The 23,060-nt window shown below is 50.1% G+C and overlaps 1 protein-coding gene across 9 annotated transcripts in view; it reads right to left on the reverse strand.

The window, feature by feature from the left end:
* The window catches only part of NFIC (nuclear factor I C), a 361,746-nt gene extending 354,828 nt beyond the window's left edge, over positions 1-6,918 (reverse strand). For 2 of the 9 annotated variants that reach the window (XM_043535786.1, XM_043535789.1), the window contains exon 1: positions 6,522-6,818. In XM_043535786.1, coding sequence (XP_043391721.1) covers positions 6,522-6,524 — 3 coding nt within the window. In that variant the 5' untranslated portion in view covers positions 6,525-6,818. Of the gene's footprint in view, positions 1-2,308; positions 3,264-3,831; positions 4,084-6,521 lie in introns of those variants that run through there. The other 7 variants (XM_043535784.1, XM_043535787.1, XM_043535792.1 and 4 more) reach the window with 6 other exon arrangements.
* Positions 6,919-23,060: the final 16,142 nt, after the last annotated feature.

Consider the following 23,060-nt stretch of genomic DNA (forward strand, 5'->3'; position numbering starts at 1 on the left):
CAGACGTGGCCTTGTGCAAACTCAGTTACCTTATTTGCAAAATGTGGGGAGAACGACCGTCGCCTGGCTCCTGGGGCAGGAACCTGAGGCCTGTCTCCGGCACACGGGTTGTGAACTGCCCAGAAATACTAACACCAGTAAAACAGGTGAGACCAAAACCCAGGGGCGTCTCTCCCCCTTTCTCCATGAGACACAGGCAGGTGTAACACGGCTGCAACATGCATGACACCTGGCAAGCCTGGCTCAGGGGGTTAAGTCAGGGGAGGTTAGCCTAATCCTGGGCACTGCCTCCTGGGTGGTCAGCGAAGCCTCCTGTCCCCATTGCTTGTCCATCTCCCCTTGGGTGCAGATCTGTGGGCCCCTACCCACACCCAGTGGAGGGGGCAGCATGTGACCCTGATGTGGGGGTTGCAGGAAGGGGAAGCAAGAATCAGGTTAAAGCCATAGGTAAGTCCAGCCCCAGAGGGACTGACTGGCAGACTGAAGGAGAGGCGAGTGGGGTGTCTTGCTATTCTCCTGCCCCACTGACATCACACTCCTTCTGGGGGGCAGCTGGGGAGCTGAGGGGCTGGGACCCCGGAGCAGACCAAGCCTTTGGTCCCTGCCCTTTCTCCTCCCTTCTTTTGAGTGTAGCCCCCAGTCCTAGAATAGACCTTTGCAATCACTAAAGAGCAGAGGGAGGAGAGATTCATTTAGCTGGAGCAGGGAAAGGGTTACTCAGATGCAAAGGGAAGGCTGGCTGCTCAATAATTAAATAAATATCAAGAATCAATATGGACAGAGCAAGCGATCCAGCCTCCCCCTCTAACATGGCCCTGCCTCTGCCGAGTTTTGGTGGAACATGCAAAGAAACTTTAAAGTGAATATTTTAGCCACAAAAAGAAACTATGCAAACAGAGCCCACAACAGTAACACACAACACAACCAGGGAATATTCTCTCCTGTCAAATAACACACACAACACCAACTGTGAACAGAACCTAAAAGAACACCCGCATACCATCTTGCAGCCTGTGTTTTACAAACTAGCACACACACAACACAGGGCCAACGTGCGGTGATCTAAAGTGATACTCGTAGTCAATATGTTATAACCCAATGTAACACAAACCCACACAATAGTCCCAGGGATCCCCTAAAACAGCACACAGAGTGGGAATATTTTATGAACCAGAGTAACACAACGCACAACACAGGTAGTGATCCTTGCCACCCCCTTTAAAATAACAGGCACATAAAATACACAACACCCAGAGACTATTTATTTTATCACCTAAAGTAACACAACCACCCACAATGAATAGGTTATCATTTAAAGCAACACATACATAATCAATATTTTAATAACACAAACACAATATACAGTAAGAAAATATGATCCCTCAAAATATCACACACAACACAGGCCGTGAATATTTGTGACCACCTCTACAATACACACCAGCCACAGTGCAACAGATTATCCCCTAAAATACACACACACACACAGAGAGTTGCTCCTAGAGAGTCCACACACACACACACACAGACAAAAAAGAGCCCATGTGATTCCAACTTCTTACAAAGTTAGATCATTTCGAAGAAAAACTGCCCCCCTCATGCCAGAAAGGCGCTTCCCCGCAAGCCCAGCCCTGGGGACATGTGCCGTTCTGTGCAGAGGAAAGTTTCACGTGTATTACTGGGGGGGGCGGGGGGGGGGGGCTGAAAGCAATTAGTTCTATACCGATGATTTCCCCTCTAAATGCCCAGGAAGGCAGGAGTGCCCCGAGGCGAGCCGGCTGCGAGCTGCCAGTCGCTCTTTTTAATTACACACGAAATGCCCCCCCCATTTCCCCCTCTCTTCCTAAATGCCCCCCCAACCTTGCAGTCTCCCTGCACCCATCCACCTCCCTCCGCATTACAAAAAAAAAAACCCCCACACCCGCAACCCTGCGAACAACACAGCCCCAGTGAAAGTGAAGCGGGGCGGGGGGGGGGGGAGAATCACTAGACAGAAAAAACAACCACCACCCTAATGAAAACAACCGGCAAGAACCGAGCTTCATCCCTTCTGCAGCGAGCCCAGCTCCTTACACACACGCCAGAAATCCCGCCCTTTTTTCTTTAACTGTAAAACTATTTTGCACTAATGGTGGCAGAGAAATTACTCCACCGAAAAGCCCCCGATCTCAGCAGAGGAAGCAAATCTCCCTCCGTCCGCATCCCAGTTACTAATAAAAGACAGCCAGCAGGGGAGCAGGGGCTTGAAGGGCAGCAGCCAGAGGGGATTTGGGGCGGGGGGGGGGGGGAGAAACGGGGGGGCTGTTACCTGAGTTAAGCACAGAGGAGACGAATACATCCCGAGCTGATCTGGGAAACTGACTAATTGCAGAAGAGAGACCCAAGGCGCAAAAGTTACTGAGTCATTTCGAAGGCTGAAGCAGGTTCCCCCCCTCTCCTTCTCCGGAATCTCTCTCTTCTCTGGAGACGGATCGCAGGCGGGGGGGGGGGGGGGTGTTGGGGGGGGACCCAAAATAAAGAGAGCGCGAAAGATCCAACTTTAACAGGAAAAAAAATCAACCCGAAATTTAAGAGAAAAAATAATCATCTTCACGGGGGGGAGGGGGGTAGATCTCCAGCCCCCCCACACAAGATCCCCCCCCCCAAACAAAAGTGATGGGGACGGAGCGGGAGCGGTCGGGGAAGTTACAGAGAAATTCGCTCCATTTGAGACACGGGCACAAGAGAGAGGAAAGAAAGAATGAGAAAATGAAAAAAAAAAAGGGAGCGAGGAATGAAGTGACGTTATGAAAAAGCCCATCCCAAAATATTACATCCCATTTAAAGATGCAGGATCCCCCTTTCGGCCGAGCTGGCTGCGCCGCTGCAGGGCAGGGCTGCCCTGGGGGTTGGTTGTGCACGGAGCTGGGGGGCGGGGGGGCAGCGCAGCGAGATGTGGGGGGGGGGCGCCTCGGTTCCGGGGGGCGGGGGGCACACGGCGGCGGGGAGATGCCAGGGCTGGCGGAGCGTTTGGACGGAGCCGGTAGGATCAAAGCCGCCGGTTCACATTCGCCTGCTGGGCAAGCGCCAAAGGAGGCGCTGAGGATTCAAGCCCCCGTGGAGGGAGGCTCTGGGGAACTCACTGCGCCATGGGGTAGGGGCCTGGGTCTGTTACACTCACACCGCCCGCTTTCCCCGCAAGTTTCGCCCCTTGCTGCCAACGCATTGTCCGCGCTGCAGCGGGGAGATAGAGACCGGCACGCGCGAACGGCCCCCAGGCCGACACACACACACACAGGAAGCCCCCCCCGGGGTTGCTGCTCCGGAGGGGGGGGGGTTAGTGCCCCTGGGAAAAGAGCTGGCGGAAGGGCATCGTCCGAGTTTTTGTGGCCCCCCCCCCCCCGGTATTATGTCGGGGGGAATCTTCTGTTGACATCTGGACTCAGGGCATGTAGACAAAACAACAACAACCGCCCAGGAGCGACTACCAGCCCCTGCACCTCACTCGCCTTCTCCCCAGCCCGCAGCCGCTGCCGGGGGAAACCGACAAGGCCAGAAGCGACCCCGACCACGCAAGCGGCCGCCCGAGCCCACCACGGGCGCCCTTGGCAAAGAAGCTGCTCTGGGAGCAAAATCCGGATCTTTTGCCTCGGTCCCCAGCGCAACAGGCCGAAGCGGCCCGTGGAAACGTTATTAACAAATCAGTAGCAAACCGTGACTCTACTAGCGCTGTTACTAGCCCCCCCAGGACCCCGACTTTCTGCCCGGCCCCCCCCGGTCCCACACTGCGAGCCTGGCATTCGCACATCAAACCCCGCTCACTCTGCAAGCTGGGCGCTTTAGTTTATTTACTTCGTTTTCTCTTTTTGCTGCAGTCAGACGAGTTAACTTCTCCCTGGGTCGTTCGGTTTTCGAGGGGGCCATTGTAACGTTAAGCGACAGGTGAACATTAGAGGACACCTCTGTCAGGTTCATAGATTCCTTTAGTCCAGCAGCAGCTCAGAGTTTGCAACGCCGGGGGGGGGGGGGGGGGGGGGGGGAGTTGATCAGTTCAAAATTAGTAACATCGTTTCGCCTCCTTCCTCAAAACAAACAGCACAAAAAGAAAACACCAAACCCAGCACAGCAGCAAACTCCAAACCACAAATTCTCGCTGCACAAAGCGGCGAAAACAACCAAACATTTCTCGAGGCTTTAATAAAACTAATTAGAGAGAGAGAGAGAGAGAGAGAGAGAGAGAGGACACGTATCGAAAAAAACAAAGGGAATCCCTGCTTCATAATTCTGAAAGTGAGACCTGAGCCCTTCTCTGCCATGGCTAAATGTCAGACTCTCGAGGTTTGCGATTTTTTATTGACTATCCCTCTACTTCTTTTTCAATTGCGTTGGTCTGAGCCGTGACCTTAAACAAAAAAAAGAACACGGGAAAAGTCCTCTCTGGGTAGGAAATTTTACAGGATTTGGAGGCGAATATTAAAACGAAGGGTTTTGCCTAAAGAACTCGTTTGGATTCGAATTGTGTGCATGTGTCTATTCTGTGTGTGGTATTAAATACTGATGGCTTTACAGCTACAGAGGTCTCTCGATATAAGACCAAATGTAGCAGCATCTACGTATAATTATAGGACAAAATATATTCACATGGCTTTCCACCCTATTTTCCTAGTAGCTTATCCACCTAATTAATCCATAGCATCTATAGGGCCAATTATAAACCCTCATTTTTACCCTTACACTTTTGCTTTTCCAAATTCCACAGTGCTTTGCTCTGCAAAAAACAAATCCAGAAATCACCCCCCCCCCCGTATTTTCTGCAGAAGGAAGCATTCCGCGCGTTTGATTTTCTGCGTCTTGCAACGTATTGCAGGCGGGAAGGGTTCGTTAGAGATTCCCAAATGCACTCGATCCTGCGAAGTTTGTAAGCAGGAGAGTCCCGAAGCTGCTAAGCGCTGCGGGGAGCGAGGAGGCGGGCGAGGGTTCCCTCACTTCTCCCTCGGCAGCGCCGTTTGGAAGGGATTCAAGGCCTAGAGCTGATAGGAGCGATCGAAGAGGAGGCCTAGGGTAAGATGTTCTGTGTTAAACACCTACCCACTGCGGCAGGCAGCCCGCTCTGCATACGCCATCCCGACGGCTTTCCCCTCTGTGCCTGGACAAACCACCTTCTCTTTTGCTTCTAAGGTCAAAGGGATTTTCGTTTTGGGCCAAGTTTTTGGAAGCATCGTTAGAAGAAACCTGTGTTTATTCCAGGCCATTCCCTTTTATCGCGGGCGCAGAGCCGCTCTGAGATTTTCTCCCCCTGCCCCCGTCAAAAGGTTGCATTAAAAAAGAAAACTTTGGTGTCGGAGTGGAACAAATCTGTCTTTATAACATTTTTCGAAAGCCCCTATTTGGGGAGTGTTTATTTCTCAGCAACGATCAGGGCACAACAGAGAGGCCCCGAAAGCAGATTTGCTCGGAGAACAGGGTGTTGGGTTTTTTTAAACACAAATCTCTTCTATACTGAAGAAATAAAACAGCCCCCAAACCTCGAGGCTATTTTTGGAAAGAGAACTGAAATTCGCTTTTAGTTTCTTTGGTGCTGTGGCGGCAGGTGAAGGCTGCAACGTGTCTCCGCTTCGAAACACCACGTTTGGGAGCCCTGATCAGCAAGGGGGGCTGGATCCCGGGGGGTACGGGGCCTGTCTCCCTCCCGAGCCCTGAACTTTGCTGGCGCTGCCAGGCCCGGGCTACCAGCTGGTTAGAGGAGCTGCTACTCCCGCAGCTGGCATGCAGGCTGGGGGCGGGGGAGAGACGGGTGTGCATTGCACGGGGGGGGGGGGGGGGGGGCGCGATCCGTTCCCCCGCGGGCCCTGCCGGGCCGAGCCGGGCCAGCTCAGGCAGGTGGGCATGAAAACACAGCGGGGGGAAGGGCAGCAGCGCCGGCTGCGCAGCCGGGGCTTGATCGCGCCTCTGCTGGGCGTCACTGCCAAGTTCAAGTCGGTGCGGCTTGCAGTCCTCTCCGCCCCTTTCGGAGCGGCCATTTTCCGCTACATCCAGCTCGGCGCCCGCTGAGCAGCCCTGGGCTGCGGAGAGCACCCCCCCCCCACCCCGCCGTGCCCTCCCCCCAGCCACCCCCCCCCAGCCTCTTCCCCAGCACCTCGGGGGAGGGGGCGGGGAGGAGTGGCAAAGAAACTTCCCCAGCAATAACCATCTCCCTTCCCCCTGCCTCCCCCCCCCGCCCGACGGCACAGCACGACACTGCCTCGCAGGCAGCTCCTGGTCACTTCTGCATCCATTCCAGCTGCGTCCCCAGCCTGCACCATCGCTGGGCAGCCCCCCCCCCCCCGCCCCCATTCCGCGCCCCCCCCCCAAACACAGACCCATGCAGGACACATCTCACCACCTCTGCCCTCCCAGCCCTCCACGCATCCGCTGTGCCATCTGGGGGTAACCCAGCCCCCCCCCAACATACCCCCCACACGCAAACTTTTGCTGTTTGATCCATCCACCAAAGAGGGGAGGGGGGAAAGTATAAGAGAAAAGGAAACTGACGGGGAACCTACCATAGCCAAGTGAAATTAACGAGGCTCCAGACCAAGTTGCCGCAAAAGGAAAAGGGGGGGGGTGCGAATTGTGTTTTCCACCCACAAAAAAGAGAGGGGGGGGGAGGGAAAAAAATCACAAGTGTCCTCAGAGTTGGCTCATCTCTCCGGCTCCTTCTTGCTCCGGGTGCCCATGTCAGTGCCCCCACCGTGGCTGGTGTGTATTGTTATTGTGTGTGTGTGTGTTTGGGCTGGGCTGGGGGGGGAGCGCACACCCCGGCATCAGATCGACTCCAGCCTCTCGCTCCTCGGCGCGGCGCGGCGGGCGGGCCGCTCGAGGCGGCGCCGGGCGCTGCGCGACCCCAGGGAAGGGCAGCGGCGACGGGACGGGCGGGGCGCCGCCGCCGCCGCTCTCCGGGCTCTCCCGGGGCTCGGGCGGCGCGGCCGGCGCGGTCTCCGCTCCGCGCTGCGCCGGGGGCGGCGGGTGCTACTGGGAGGCCATCGCCCGCTCCGCCTCGGCACCTAGGCGCACACACGCGCCCATCGCTCCCTCCCCCCCGGCACCGGCTCCGGCCAGGCACCGCTCCGGAGTGCAGCCGCCCCCCCTTCCCCATCGCACCCCTCCCCTCTCCTCCCCCCGCCGCGCTGCAGCCTCCTCCCCTGCCTCCTCCCCCCTCGCCAGGACGCCGGGCCGAGCCGCACGGGGGGGATCCCTCGCCTGGTGGGGGCGGGGGCTTCTTGTCCGCCCCCCCCCCCAGCGCCAGGGGGGCCAGCCGAGGCGTCCGCTGAGCCGGCGCTGGATGCCCGCGAGGGTAGGGGGGCGGCGGCGGAGCAGGGGCCGTGCCCGCATCCGAGCAGGAGCCCGCAGGCTATACTGGGGGGGGGGGGGGGTGAGTGTGCGTGTGTGAGCCGCCGTGTCACAGCCCCGTGCATCCCCTGCCGGACGCACACACACACCTGAGCGTGCCCAGCGGGAGAGACACACTGGCTCTGGGCTTGCACGGCCACTGCAGGGCGGGTGGCAAGGGGCAGTTACGTGGGGGGGGGGGGGCTGGACTTCCCTCACCCCCCCCCATCCCCCCGGCTGCAGAGGTGACACTCAGCCCAGCTGGAGAGTTCTGCATCACGGAGCGACCCCCCCCCCCCGCATCAGAGCTCCCAGGACACCCCTCCCCCTTTCCTCAGCCCTCCCCATCACTCCTTCTCTTAAAGCTGCACACCCATTTTAAAAACGGAGAGGCCGCTGCACTAGATCCGAGTTCCCTAGCAGAGCAGACACACCCCCCCCCCCCCAAGTTACAGCGCTGGTGTGTGTCTGAAAATACAGCGTCAAACATTAACCGCCGCCTCCATTAACTCCAGCAGAGCCCTGGCAGGCACCAGCGGGCAAATGGTTGAATTTGAAACGTGCCTTCGAACTTTTGAGTGGCTGGGAGGGTGAAGGATGAAAGCAGCGAGCCAGGCTAGGGAGTGGGGGAATGACTGCATGGGGCACCCACCTCCTGGGCTGTCCAGGGGCCTGACTTCACCTGGGCCGGTGGGTACTCAGCACCTCTGCAAAACAGGCCCCATGGGAAGTGGTGTGAATGCAAAGAGAGGGGAGTGTGGGCCGCATTCTTGATTCCCACCTGCCTCTGCCGAATTCAGAGTGGGGCTATAGAAAGAAGAAAGGGAGGGAAAAACACTGACCCTTTAGTTAAAATCATATGCCAGCTGTTCTGCAGCCTGTTATCCCACTTTTAGCTTTGACTGCTGAATTATGATGTTTTTAAAATGAATGATCCTTTGAACGTTCCTGCACACTAATAATATTTAACTCAAAGCAAAGTTCCTTTTGGGTGATAGTTTCCCATTAGGGGCTAACTGGGTTCACAGTACTCTAAGGTGATCAGTGACTTATGTTCAACCCTATGGTACAACTTTAACAGCAGATTTACTGGGATGGCCAAGGGACTGGAGGCTTGTGAAGTGACACACTGAATATGGTAAAAAAGTTACACGGCCTCCTAAGAAGGGACAGTCTGGAGTTTCTCTGTCTGTTGCCATATCAATATTAGATGTCATTAAAAACATATTTAAAAACCTATTTTGCACCAACATTCATTATTTATGTATCTCTACGGGTAATATACAAAGGTCTAGCGTGCATGAAATATTTGAAATATGGAATTTTGCATGGACCTGTATTTTTAACCCGTCCTTCCATTGCAGCACCACAACCAGCAAAAGCTTGTTACCTCTTTTAACTTGCTCTGGTTTTTTTATTTAAAGGCACCGAACTGGGATTTTTTTTCAGCGTGTGTGGAGGTTGAATGTACTGTGGATGTGTATATTTTTATATATGATGCCTACAGAATACTTCACAAACAGCACCATAATCTAGTGTTATTTTCCTGGTCAAAGAATTCTAAAATGGTAAAACAGAGTAAATACAGTGCTTGTATTTTTTTTTTTATAAAATTACTGAAAGCTGCAGAGACACTGGGTTTTCATTTTTGAGTGTGCTTCCTTCCTCCCCCCCCCCCCCCCGATATAAGATAGCTCAGAGAGCACTGATCGTTCTTAATAGGAATAGCATCGATTTTAACAGGGATTTTGTATAATCTGGAGATTTATGCATGTACACACACATCCTCCCCATAACCCATGAAAACACATACTACACGTAATAAGATATTGTACATTATGCAGAATAATCTGTGTATTGATATCATCTATATTTTATTGCTGTTCAGTTTGTTTGTGGTCTATTTAAGCACAGAATTTGCCTTATGTAAATGAAGATCTAATTTTGCTTTTATTTTCTATCCAAAACCATTTATATTTACAAGATGAATTTATTTTTTTTAAATCACCATCTGCTCCCTAACAAAAAGTCACTTCCCTGTTTTGACGATAAACAGCCTCCTGGCCGAAATAAGTAATTAATTTGCACTGTACTAACTAAATAAGTCTTGTGGAAGTTAAACCTGAAAGTGACGGTTGCTTTGCTGAGGAGACTATAGTTTTTATTTTATGCATTTAGCAACAGAAGAAACTAAGAAAAAAATAAACATCAAAAAAAATTTGCCAATGTCTTAATGGTTCTGATTCAGCAGTTTAGTGGCTGTGTTGGGCACAGTGTTAGAAGTTTGAATTTCTTCCCAAACTGTTTTTATATTATCCTTTTGTATCACTGTAGCCCAACCCAAGATTGTGCTGAGCGCTTTCATTATCTTTTTATGTTCGGGGGAAAATTGGTATTCGCACTTATGCACCGCACAGAACTGGTTTAATAAAGAGTGGTTATTCTCAGGCCAAATCTGAGACAAAGGGAAAGTACTCAGCAGTTCTGAAACTTCCCAAGGTGAGAGGCACTGTATCTATCAGCAGAAGTATGCCGTGAAATACACATGCAGGGTGTTTTTAATAACAGTTGGCTTTTCTAAGCACATCAGCAGAAGGGGTCACGAAAAAGACGTGTCACTTGTGATCACTGGCAGGCTGGGATCTTCAAGACCTCTAAATGTGGGGACCAACCTGCTCTAGTATGGGTCCAAGGGAAGGAAGGGAAATATGACAGATGATCTGCAAAGGGGGCAAAATGGGTTTGTGCCTTTTTTTTTTCTTTTTTTTCTTTTCTTCTTTGGTGCATGAAGCTCTGCCAGATTTTTGTGTACGTGTCTCTGTGTGTATAATCAGGAACGCCAAAGCTTATCTCCCCCCCACCTTCTTCCTATTGCTAAAGAATGTTTGGATGATCCAAAAGTGGGTGCTTTTTCACCCCTAAATTGGAAGGTTGGGAGTACTGGATCTTCAAAGGGACCTTATCTCACAAGTATGAGAGTTAAACTAGTGTTAACAAAACCCAGAGGATTTTAGACAGGCCAAATTGAAATCCACCTCCCCCAATTAGTCAGATTTCCCAAACCACAGTGATGGGTCCAGTGTTAGATCCGGAATAAAAAGGGAGAAAAAACTGAAAATGTGTCTGTGCAACTCCTCCCCCTATTTTTGACCCACTCTAATACATAAATATATTAATTATTATTATTATTGTAGCACCTAGAGGCCCCTACCAAGGCCAGGGAGCCACGGTGCTGGGTACATATTAGTAACGGTCCCTGCCTCAGGGATCTTACTATCTAAGGCCCTGGTCCTGCAAAAACTTATGTTTGTGCTTAATTGTATCTGCTGTGAGTAGTCCCATGGAAATGTCAAATTAAGCATGAGTAAATCTTTGCAGAATCAGGGCTAGAATCCAGGTCTTTGTTCAAATTTAGTCCTCTGTTAGCTCAGCCCCTATGCCTGCTCAAGGTAGCTGTGCCCTTAATTACTAATGTATAATCCCAGCACAAAAAGAGAACATATTTCTCAAAAATCCCTTTTTAGGCCTTTTCTAAGGAAGCAGAAACAGGAATAAACCCAATTCAATTTTTTTTTTTTTTTTTGCAGGTCACCATAATACTCAATATAAAAATAAACATTTTGGGTTGCAGTTTCCTCTCACTGAGGGTGTGTTTACACCGGCTTAACTCCATAGGCTTCAGTTGAGCTGTTCCTGAGGGACACCAAGAGCAGAATCAGGCCTTTCCTTTAAGTGTGAGAGTTTATGTGGCAGCTGTCAAATCAGAATTGGCTTTCCTTCTCCAGAGCACCTCTGAGCTACCTCCCCAAATAGAGGATCTACCTGGAAATACTCCATGGGTGAAATTCGCCTCTGCGAAAGGCTTATGAACTACTTAAGGCCCACTTAAGTGATATCTAGGACTTGTGCTGCACAAGGATGAATTTCACCCAACAGCATTTAAAATTAGAGGGATGAAACACTAGCTCTGAAGATTCTCCAAAATGGGGGAAGCCCAGGTCCTTGTCTAAATTTCATGCCTTGCCCCTTTAAGAGACCAAAGCAAGCCCCCGGAACTGAACATCCCCTGAATTTTGAGGCATGTCAGATCTGGGTTTAAAACGTTGTGTCTGGGACACCATCCCTGTCAAAAGCTTTATTTAAAAAAAAGGGACATCTCCCAATTTATTTATGGGGATTAGAACTTCTTAGTGTCAACATTCAGAATGTTGGGCTCAGCAAAATGCATGCAGTTACCTTTCAAGTAACACCCGGCCGTACGAGATCCCCTCATCATGGTGGGGAAGTATAACACAGTCACCATTAGCTTTTTACTAGCTGGGTTCGTGTCTCTCTTGCATTGTCCTCTGCTAAGGGAAAATTTTACTCTTGGTTGCAGTGTATGGCTATCACACAAGTCACAGATTTATATCCAAAACGATAATCGGGGGAAACTGGATCCCTGAAACTGGATTGTAGCAGAGAAGTTTTGTATATTTCACATCCAGATTAATCTGCATTATTTTTATGCAGCTTGATTAAATATAAGGAGCAATATTCTTCCTTTGATTGCCTTGTGGAAAATCCATTAACATATATGGCTTTTTGGACCAGATCCTGAACCGATATAAATAATGAAGTCAAAAGAGCTAAGATCAGTTACATTGACCGAATGAACATCCAGCCATTTAGGTCTAAGCTACACAGTTATTTTCTGTTTGTGTTACATTTTCTTGTATCCAGATGTGTTTCTCTTTGATTTAAAAAATTGAAAAGTTCAAAATTGAGATGAAAAAGAGTGAAAAAAACCAGCAACATTTTTAAATGGATTCCCCCCCTTGCATTTACAAATTACCGGTACTTGTTTTTAACCACCTTTATATATATTCTAAAATCTCCCAGTATTTGGGAATTCTGATAAAAATCAGATAAGACATTCTTGTAAATTCTTCTGTGAACATTTGGTGATTTTTTTTTTTTGCAGGAAATTTTAGCCACCTCTCTTATCTACTGCTCTCCCAGATAACGAGGGAAATCAGCCCATTAAAGATCATAAAACAGTGAGCAAAAATTGCTTGTGATAATTCCTTCAGATTGAGTGATTTTGCTGTGTAACCAGGTTTGCCTTCCATGAACATTTGAGAGCTTCAATTTACTAGTGCAAACCTGACAAAAAGGGAATTTTAAACTCAATTACTTTAATCAAGAGGGAGTTTTACATTTTACATTCAACTGTAAAATTTGCAATTGGGCTGTAGGCCCTAGTCCTACATGGGCTTAACTTTAAGCACTCATTGATTTAGAACTAAGCCTATGGATGGGTGTTTACAGGGTTGGAACCTTAGTTATATTATAATTATATTATATTATATTATATTATATTGTCTGTTCAATGGTCATGGTTCAATGGATTTAGGATCAGGTCCTTAGTTATATTCAGTTCTGTTTATGTATCATAATTAGGGCTGTCGATTAATTGCAGTTAACTCACGTGATTAACTCAAAAGATTAATTGCAATTTACAAAATCATGATTAATCACAGTTTTAATCGCACTGTTGAACAGTAGAATACCAACTGAAATTTATTAAATATTTTGGATATTTTTCTACATTTTAAAATATATTGATTTCAATTACAACACAGAATACAAAGTGTACAGTGCTCACTTTATATTATTTTTTATTACAAATATTTGCACTGTAAAAATTATTAACAAAAGAAATAGTATTTTTCAATTCACCTCATACAGGTACTGTAATACAATTCTTTATTGTGAAAGTGCAATTTACAAATGTAGATTTTTATTTGTTACATAACTGCACTCAAAAACAAAACAATGTAAAACTTTAGAGCCTACAAGTCCATTCAGTCCTACTTCTTGTTCAGTCAATCACTCAGACAAACAAATTTGTTTACATTTGCAGGAGATAATGCTGCCCGCTTCTTATTTACAATGTCACCTGAAAGTGAGAACAGGCATTCCATGGCACTTTTGTAGCCGGCACTGCAAGGTATTTACATGCCAGATATGCTAAATATTCATATGCCCCTTAATGCTTCGGCCACCAATCCAGAGGACATGCTTCCAAGCTGATGACGCCTGTTAAAAAAATAATGTGTTAATTACTTAGTGACTGAACTCCTTGGGGGAGAATTGTATGTCTCCTACTCTGTTTTACTCATATTCTGCCATATATTTCATGTTATAGCAGTCGCGGATGATGACCCAGCATGTTGTTCGTTTTAAGAACACTTTCACTGCAGATCTCACAAAACACAAAGAAGGTACCAAAGTGAGATTTCTAAAGATAGCTACAGCACTCGATCCAAGATTCAAGAATCCAAAGTATCTTCCAAAATCTGAGAGGGACGAGGTGTGGAGCACGCTTTCAAAAGTCTTAAAAGGGCAACACTCCGATGCGGAAACTACAGAACCCGAACCACCAAAAAAGAAAATCAACCTTCTGCAGGTGGCATCTGACTCAGATGATGAAAATGAACATGTGTTGGTCTGCACTGCTTTGGATGTTATCAAGCAGAACCTGTCATTGGCATGGACGCATGTCCTCTGGAATGGTGGTTGAAGTATGAAGGGACATATGAATCTTTAGTACATCTGGCACGCAAATATCTTGCGATGTCAGCTATAACAGTACCATGTGAACGCCTGTTCTCACTTTCAGGTGACATTGTAAACAAGAAGAGGGCACCATTATCTCCTGCAAATGAAAACAAACTTGTTTGAACGATTGGCTGAACAAGAAGTAGGAAGGAGTGGACTTGTAGGCTCTAACATTTTACATTGTTTTGTTTTTGAATGCAGTTTTTTGTCCATAATTCTACATTTGTAAGTTCAACTTTCATGATAAAGAGATTGCACTATAGTACTGGTATTCGGTGAATTGAAACATACTATTTCTTTTGTTTTTTACAGTGCAAATATTTGTAATAAAAATAAATATAAAGTGAGCAGTGTACACTTTGTATTCTGTGTTGTAATTTAACTCAATATACTTGAAAATGTAGAAAATATCCAAAAATATTTAAATAAATGGTATTCTATTATTAACAGTGCGATTAATCGCGATTAATTTTTTTAATCACTTGACAGCCCTAACAATAATTGTACATTTGTATTAAAGCGGGTGGGGGTATTTTTCAAATGTTGAAATTTCAGCAAAACATTTTTAAAAAAACCCCACACCTTTCAACAAAATATTTACCAAAAATGTCCCTTCTTTTTTGACTAACTATAGAGCTGGCTAATGTTTTCCAAGATGGGCAAACTTTTTCAAACTTTCCAAATTTTACAATGTATTAAAAATTATTTTTGAAAGGAAAGCATTTTTGAAAATTTGCCCATGCAATTCTTCCCCATGTGTTGAACAGCACTTGTTTATTTATGTATTTATTTATTATGGTGCCTCAGACCAGGACCTCCTTGCGCGAGGTGCTGCACGTAAACAGAACAGAAAGGCTGCCCCACCCCAAACACCTCACAATCCAAGCAATATCTAACTATTTATTTTATTTCCTTGTGAGACCTTAAGATGGCTACTCTGTACGTGTCACAGCTGCTCCCCTGCTGACTGGAAGTGTATGTCATAGGCTCCATACTGCTTAGAGGTAATAGTCGTCCTCCTTTAGGTCAAGTGGCAGGAGGAGTCTGTGCTTTAGAAGCAAAAGGATCTCAGCTAAACCCTGTTGCCACCAAAAAACCCCAAGTAGCCACAATGTGTAGCCACATGACACTGATGACATGTCTATATGCCACAGATTAGTTACAACATTTAAAGGGGCTGGGTCAGCTAATTTCAGGCCCAAAATTTGGATTTACAAAAAAAGAGGGGAAAGGTCCTAGTACGACTAGAAATATTAATGTTTCAGTTCAAACAGGTTTTGGCTGAAAGGGGCCAGGAATTTCCCCATTCCCCTGTAGAGCTGGAAGCCTTGGTCCGACCGCTGCGTTCTAGCTCACACAGCTCAGAAAATGAAAGTAGTTGTGCAAGGACATGGTCTCTTTTAAAAGTCAGTGTGATAGGAGCAAACATTTGCATGCAACAAGTCGCTGCAAATTGGAGTAATACTTGTAAAACTGCTCAGACACACTGATGATTAACCCTTAACTAGCTGTGTCACAGTTTAACTACACTGCCAGCATTCGGTGCATGCTTTCTTGCAGCTGCTGAAGGACAAAATGAGGCCATTGTTTCCCCTTAAAGCTAAGAAAGAGGGGGGAATAAGCTTGGAATTTTAATCAATTGCAAAAACAAACAAAAGGCAGTTAGGTAACCGACTACCTGAGCTTAACCACAAGCCTGATTCTAATCTCAGTTACGGTAGAGTGAATCGGGAATGCCTCTGCATTTGAAGTGGTGTAAATGAAGATCAGAATTTGCCCCTTGGAGTTTGAATTGATTGGGTAATCCATTACTCGGGGCCTCATTCTCCCCAGCAGTCAGTGGGTTTGGACAGGGTATAGATGTGGGGACCCACTGAAACACTTGCTGGAGTCCATGAGGCAGATTTTGCTGTCAGTTTTGCAGGTGTAAATTTGGAGAAACTTCACTGACATGGAGTGTGTCAAGCTGCCAGGCACTGGCTCAAGAGCCTGAGTCCCAACCTCTGGGCAGAGTGTCAGGAACCAGGGCACAAGCCCCACATTGGTGGTGAGTTCTATACTTAGATTTCACCAACCAGTTATCGAGTGTAAACTCCTCGGGCTCTGTAACAGCCTTAATATGGAGTCAGAGACTGTCCCCTTGGGTACTCCAGTCTGTCCTGCCACCCAGGTGAGTCTGCCGGTGTGATAGCTAGTACCTTACACCAAGAATCACAGCAATATTCAGGTTACTCCCAGTCACTTACCCCAGGTCAATGGCACTTTATACCTCACACCAAAGACAAGTTGTAGCAAATCCTATAATAAACTATCTAGAGATTTATAATGCAGGAAAAGGAACCAAGAGAGTTATGTACAAGGTTAAAGCAAGTAAACGTAGATACACACAAATGAGTCCCAATCCTAAATTTCAAAAAGCAATAGAAGCGACTATGATAAGCAAGGTCTATGTGTCCTTTAGGGCTAACCCAGGCCAAGCACTGGGGGTCTTTTGCTTATACCTCATACTCCTGGCCCCCCAGAGTCCAAGTAGCCTAAAGATCCAGTTCCCCTTTGTTAGTGGTTTTTAGTCCCTTTCCCCTTCTGCTCTGCAAACTCAACTGATGGGAGGAATTCACTGCAAGACTCATCTTCATGAGGTGGGGGGGGGGGGCGAGGGGGAGTAAACAACAAAGTCCTTTGTCCTCTTTAATGTTCCACTCTATTTCATCTGGTGTCGCTGGGCCTTCCGTGTTAGGCAGGCCAGAACACCTCGTGCCGGAGAACAGCATTTCACACTAGTTAACGTCTCTCTCCTCTCTGGTGATTTACACAGTTACAGAGGCTCACAATACAACCGAACAAATGTTCCCTTACAATATGGGACATGGATGTTGTACGGGGGATTAATGCTGGCAGCAACTCACCATAAAGTCTAAACACTAAACACATTCTTATCACCCTAATACCTATTGTAACAATTCTAACACACAGGCTGGATCCAGCTCTGTATTTGTCAGAATTCAGTGGAGACTCAGGCACCTTGGCACGAGCTGGCACCTGACTGCCAGCGTCACAGAGAGAGTTATGCCCGAGGTACACCAACAGAAGTAACAGAAGAAGCAAGTCTGACAGGAACTATGCCTGGATAAGGATGCAAGGCTTTGGGGCTATGCAAAGCCCATTTAAATCAATAGAAAGACCGCTTGCTCTGGGCTTCGGATCAGAGCCCGAAGACTGTGCGCAAGAGAAACAAACCCAGAATTCCCATACGGGGCATGGCTAGAGAGTAACGTTTGGACCTGATCCTGCAAACAGATGAGTAACTTTGCTAGTGTGTTGTAGTGCCATTGAAGCCAATAGAATAGCCCCCCTGCCACCCATAAGCTTTGGATCAGACACTTGGCCTGTTAGGAAAGTGTTTCTCCAACTGTTCATTTGCAAGAGAAAACTTGTGCTGGAATTTAAAATAAAATGTTTTAGGGGAAGTGTAAAAATTATATTAGTTTCCAAAAATTAGCCCCATATTCCTCTGATGTATGAAAACAAAACACCATATGAGAAAGTAGCACTGGTATAAATGTACTTTCTGTGGGAAAACTTTAGCAACTTACATAATCAATTGCCAGCATATTTCTGTAGCTAAATCCAATTACTACAGACAAATTGGCATGAACATTTGTCTTGCAAACCTTTCAGTAAACACAAAGTGCTTTTCTTCTTCTTCTTATATTAGAATTAGAAAAAGTACAGGGAAGGGCAACAAAAATGATTGGGGTATGGAACAGCTTCCATATGAGGAGAGATTAATAAGATTGGGACTGTTCCGTTTAGAAAAGAGACAACAAAGGGAGGATATGATAGAGCCGTGGTTCTCAAAGCCGGTCCGCCGCTCGTGCAGGGAAAGCCCTGGCGGGCCAGGCCAGTTTGTTTACCTGCTGCGTCCGCAGGTTCGGCCGATCGCGGCTCCCACTGGCCGCGGTTCGCCGCTCCAGGCCAATGGGGTTGCGGGAAGCGGCGTGGGCCAAGGGACATGCTGGGCGCCCTTCCCGCAGCCCCCATTGGCCTGGAGCGGCAAATCACGGCCAGTGGGAGCCGCAATCGGCCGAACCTGAGGACGCGCAGGTAAACAAACCGGCCCGGCCCACCAGGGGCTTTCCCTAAACAAGCGGCGGACCGGCTTTGGGAACCACTGTGATAGAGGACTGTAAAAACATCCCTGGTGTGGAGAAAGAGAATACAGACATGTTATTTGCCTCTTCACATAACACAAGAACCAGGGGTCACCCAATGAAATGAATAGGCAGCAGGTTTAAAACAAACAAAAGGAAGCACTTCACACAAGGAACAGTCAACCTGTGGAACTCATTGCTAGGGGGATGTTGTGAAGGCCAAAAGTATACCTGGGTTAAAAAAAGAATGAGATAAGTTGATGGATGATAGGTCCATTAGTGGCTATTAGCCAAGATGATCTGGGATGCGACCCCATGTTCTGGGTGTCCCTAAACCTCCAGTTGCCAGAAGCTTGGACTGGATGACAGGCAATTCAGAGCCTTGACACCTCTAGGCTTGTCAGTTCATAGCCCAGGCAACTCTAGGCCTGGCAGTTCAGAGCCCCGGCACATCTGGGCTAGTCAATTCAGAGCCCTGGCACCTCTAGGCCTGGCAGTTCAGAGCCTTGGCACATCTGGGCTTGTCAATTCAGAGCCCTGGCACACCTGGGCTTGTCAATTCAGAGCCCCGGCCCTCTGGGCTTGGCAGTTCAGAGCCCCGGCACCTCTAGGCAGGGCCGTATTAACCTTTTGTGGGCCCGGTGCCAAACATATTTGTGGGCCCCCACGGAGGCAATGGACCATGGTGCAGGGACGTCAGTCCCAGGAGCGAGGGGCCGGGCGAGGGCAATGGGGCATGGCAGGGGCAGCCCTGCTCCGCCCAGCGCGAGGGCACTATTTACAAACCGGCAGTTGCCAGACGCACAGTGGCCCGCCTGGCCCTGTGCTGCCAACATGCCCCTTCCCCTCGGGGGCGAGCCCATGCCACGCCACACAGCCCCCCCACCCAACACCCCCCCGACTCCGCATGGCCAGAGTCCCCCCGGACCCACTATGCCCAGCGCCCCCCAGATCCCCCCACACAAATGCACAGTGCCCTGCACAACACCACCACTGCCCACAGCCCCACCACAACTGCCCAGCACCCCGCACAGAACCCCCACTCCCTAGTGCCCCAACACACTCATCTTCCCCGCCCCTCGCAGCCCAGCACCCGCCCAGACCCCCAAGAGACCCACTCCCCACGCCCTGCCTGCCGGCCGCCCTCACCGGCCCTGCTGGGAGGTGACTATCTGCGGGCTGAGCCGGCAGCGCAGCCAGGGCTGGTCCCAGGGCCGGGAATCGCTCCGGCCCCTCGGGAGTGGTGCGATCAGCCAGGCCAGGGCCGGTCCCTGCCGGGCCCCCTCAGGACCCACTTGCCCGGAGGGGCCCAGCCAAGCCCCCCCCGCACTGTTCACCCTCACACCCGGCTGAGACTGGCCAGGCTTCTGCACCAGCCCCAAGTGGCTCAGCTCCGGGGAGACGGGTGGGGCCCCACTGGGAAGCAGAGACTGCCCAGAGCCAGAGGTGCATTGGGGTATGGCCATGGGGCAGAGGAGCCGGGGGGTGGGGCCAGATGGCGGAGAGGAGCAGGGGGGTGGGGCCAGGGGGCAGAGGAGCAGGGGGCTGGGGCCAGGGGGTGTAGAGGAGCCGTGGGGTGGGGCCAGGGGGCGGAGAGGAGCCAGCGGGTGGGGCCAGGGGATGTAGAGGAGCGGGGGGTGGGGCAGGGGGCGGAGAGGAGCAAGGCATGGGGCCAGGGGGTGTAGAGGAGCAGGGGGGTGGGGCAGGGGGCAGAGAAGAGCAGGGGGGTGGGGCAGGGGGCAGAGAGGAGCAGGGGGGTGGGGCCAGGGAGCAGAGAGGAGCAGGGGGCTGGGCCAGGGGGCAGAGACGAGCAGGGGGGTGGGGCAGGGGGCAGAGAAGAGCAGGGGGGTGGGGCCAGGGGGCAGAGAGGAGCAGCAGGGTGGGGCCGGGGGTGTAGAGGAGCCCTCAACCAGCCAGCAGACCGGCCGAGAGGAGCAAGTGGTGGGCGGGGGGAGCCAGCGGGGTCTCGGGGTGCAGGGCAAGCAGAGCAGGCCGGGGCCCCTTCTCAGCATGGGCCCGGCTCCATGGAGCCTCTGGTGCCATTGTAAACCCGGCACTGCCTCTAGGCCCGGCAGTCCAGAGCCCCGGCACCTCTGGGCCCGGCAGTCCAGAGCCCCGGCACCTCTGGGCTTGCTGCATCAGTTATGAATGTAAAAATATTGCTTGAGCCCTGGCACCTAATTGCTTGAGCCCCAGCACCTCTTTCATTACCAAGTAAGCACTGACGACAGGGGATGGCTCCCATGACAATGTCCCTGTTCTGGTCATTCCCTCTGAAGCACCTGGCATTGGCCACGGTCGGAAGACAGGAGACTGGGCTAGGTGGACCATGGGTCTGACTCACCACGGCCAGTTTTATGTTCTTTCCCCAATACAATTTTACAAGAGAGGAAACTTACTCACAAGCTCAATGTAAGTAATAAAGACTTTGGAAACAGGACATAATTAAAAATGATACAATTCCAGATGGTGCTTATTTGGTTTTGAGAGTGCATTACACTTTTTCCTTGCCTCTTCATTAAAGTGTTGTTTTTTAAATTTGGCTTTCCTTTTTCTGATTCTGCTTTTTTGTTTCCTCCTCCAGAATCTGCTTTGAATTAATGAAATTCAAATCCAACAATCTGGGGATGAATATTATATAATTTCCCATGTTATTTTATTCATTTATGTGCTTATTTTGATTGGGAGGGTTAGGCTGCATTAGGGTATCAGGGAAAAAAATAGCCATGTAGGGAAGCCTGTGGCAGGGGACTAGGTGATCTGGGGTCATTTCACAGGACTTCTCAACTCCCAGTGTGACCTAGAGCAAGGAATGGGGGCTAGACTTCTCCCAGTGCCCAGCTCCTATTTAGGGAGCTAAATGAAGAGCAAGATGTTGAGCATTGGAACTGCTCAATGGACAGCACTTTTGAAAACCTGGCTGTCTTTGCAAAAGATGCTCTCCAGTTCAGCCAGCAGTGACTGGGCAGGAGTCCCTGGGCGGTGTTCTCTGGCTGGCCTGTGTCACACAGGAGATGAGGCTGGATGATCCAGGTCCCTTTGGGCCTTGACATCCACAAATCTCTCTCTGGTTCAGTTTCTGGATGCGTACAATAGGGAGGGAACGCAGGGATGGGCTCTTCAGTCTTTCTGAAGTGCCCAGATATTGGGAGGGCCACTTTCAAGGCCCTTCTCAGTCAATCCCCACCCTCCTTCTCCCGTCTCCATCACTCTCGAGCCGTCAGTGCCCACCTCCAATCGGGCAATGATGTAGCCTCCACTGCCCATTTGTTACGTTTTCAAACAAGCGCCTTTGTGGTTTCTCCCCTGCTGCCCTGTGTGCTTGGGAGGTGCTCTCCATGAACGTCTGCAAAGCCACCCCACTGGCCTCCTTCCAGCCTCTCCTCTAAGCGCTCCTTTGCTGCGCTGCCTTCAGAAACGTGACAACCACTGCGCGTCACCCACATTATCTCCTGGTGCTCCCCTGTCTGACTGCGTCCAGCCGTGGCCTCTTGTCTTGTACGGAGGACATGTTCACACTGCAGTCGGAGGGGTAACTGCTGTATGTGTAGGCACCCTGGGCTCACTTTGAACTAGCTACATCAAAGGTAGCTCAAGTAACAAGAACAGGAAAGCTACAGCAGGACAGGCAGCTGCATGGGCTAGCCCCACCCGCCCAGGATGGTCACTCAGGTGCGTCTACATATGCTGCAGTCACACTTCCTGATTGTAGTGTAGACGTACCCTAATTAGTCCAGTGGTTCTCAACCTATTAATTTTTTATTAACCTATTAATTAATGTTTTATCTGGTCCGCAGGTTGAGAATCACAGCACCACCCTCCCCCCACAGCTATGCCTAGCGCCCCTACCTTGGGGACCCCACCACAGAGTGGGACCAGGAGTGGAGTCCTGGTGGCAGGGCCGGGTAGGAGGGACTCTGGACCCCGCTGTGCGGGGCCAGGAGGCAGCCCCGACCCCAGACGTTGCTGTGCAGGGCCAGGCGGCAGTCCCAACCCCGACCCCAGACCCTGTAGTGTAGGGGCCGGGCAGCAGCTCTGACCCAACCCTGCTGCCAACCCTGACCCCAACCCCTGCCATGTGGGGATGGGGGATTGGTCCTGCTTGGTTGGGGATTGATCCTGCTTTGAGCAGGGGGTGGGACTAGATGACCTCCTGAGGTCCCTTCCAACCCTGAGATTCTATGATTCTATGATTCTGTGCTGGTTTGTGGGGCTGAGCAGCAGCCTTGGCCCTGGAGCCCACCCCCCTTTCGCACGCCGCTGTGCCGCAGCAGTGTGCTAACCGGGCCACCTGCGGGCTGCGGGTTGAGAATGCTGCCAGGGACTCTCCGCTTCTCGGGCCAGGGGCATCTTTTCGTTCTATGTTTGTACCGCACCTCGCACGATGCGGTTCTGGCCCGTCACCAGGGCGCCTCGGTGCTCTGGAAATACATATACAAATACAAATACTAACGCTTCACCATGCTCACCTGGCTCTTTGGCGGGATTCTCTCTCCTTGGCACCCTCAGACACAGCCAGGAGCGGGCTTTGGGGCCGGGTTTCTGTCTCCCACTTGGGCAAAGCCACAGAAAGTCCGCTGATTGGCGTAGGTGCATTCTGGATTTACACCCACATAGCGGCACAGGGCTAGGCCCAGGGTGTTTTGTCCTCAGGGTTAAGCCACCTGTATTTTTGTCCGTCTCGGGAATTACATGCTCTTTGCTGCTGTCTGCTCTTCCTCCCACCTCGCTAGTTTTTTGCTGCACCATTTCCCCATTTTCCAGAACCAAGCTGAGGGCCTGGTCAAGAGCTCATTGCAATCCACTGGACTCTTTCCACTGAGGAAAGGCCGTTGGATTATGGTCTCAGGGCCCAATTGCTTTAACCAGGAATTGGATCAGCCCCAAGGGCCAGGCAGGTCAAAGTATTTTGGCGCCTAAACCTGCAGAGAGGCATCGAGTGTGATTTTTAAAAGTGCC

This window comes from Chelonia mydas, chromosome 25, assembly GCF_015237465.2.
Source record: "Chelonia mydas isolate rCheMyd1 chromosome 25, rCheMyd1.pri.v2, whole genome shotgun sequence".
Taxonomy (NCBI): domain Eukaryota; kingdom Metazoa; phylum Chordata; order Testudines; family Cheloniidae; genus Chelonia; species Chelonia mydas.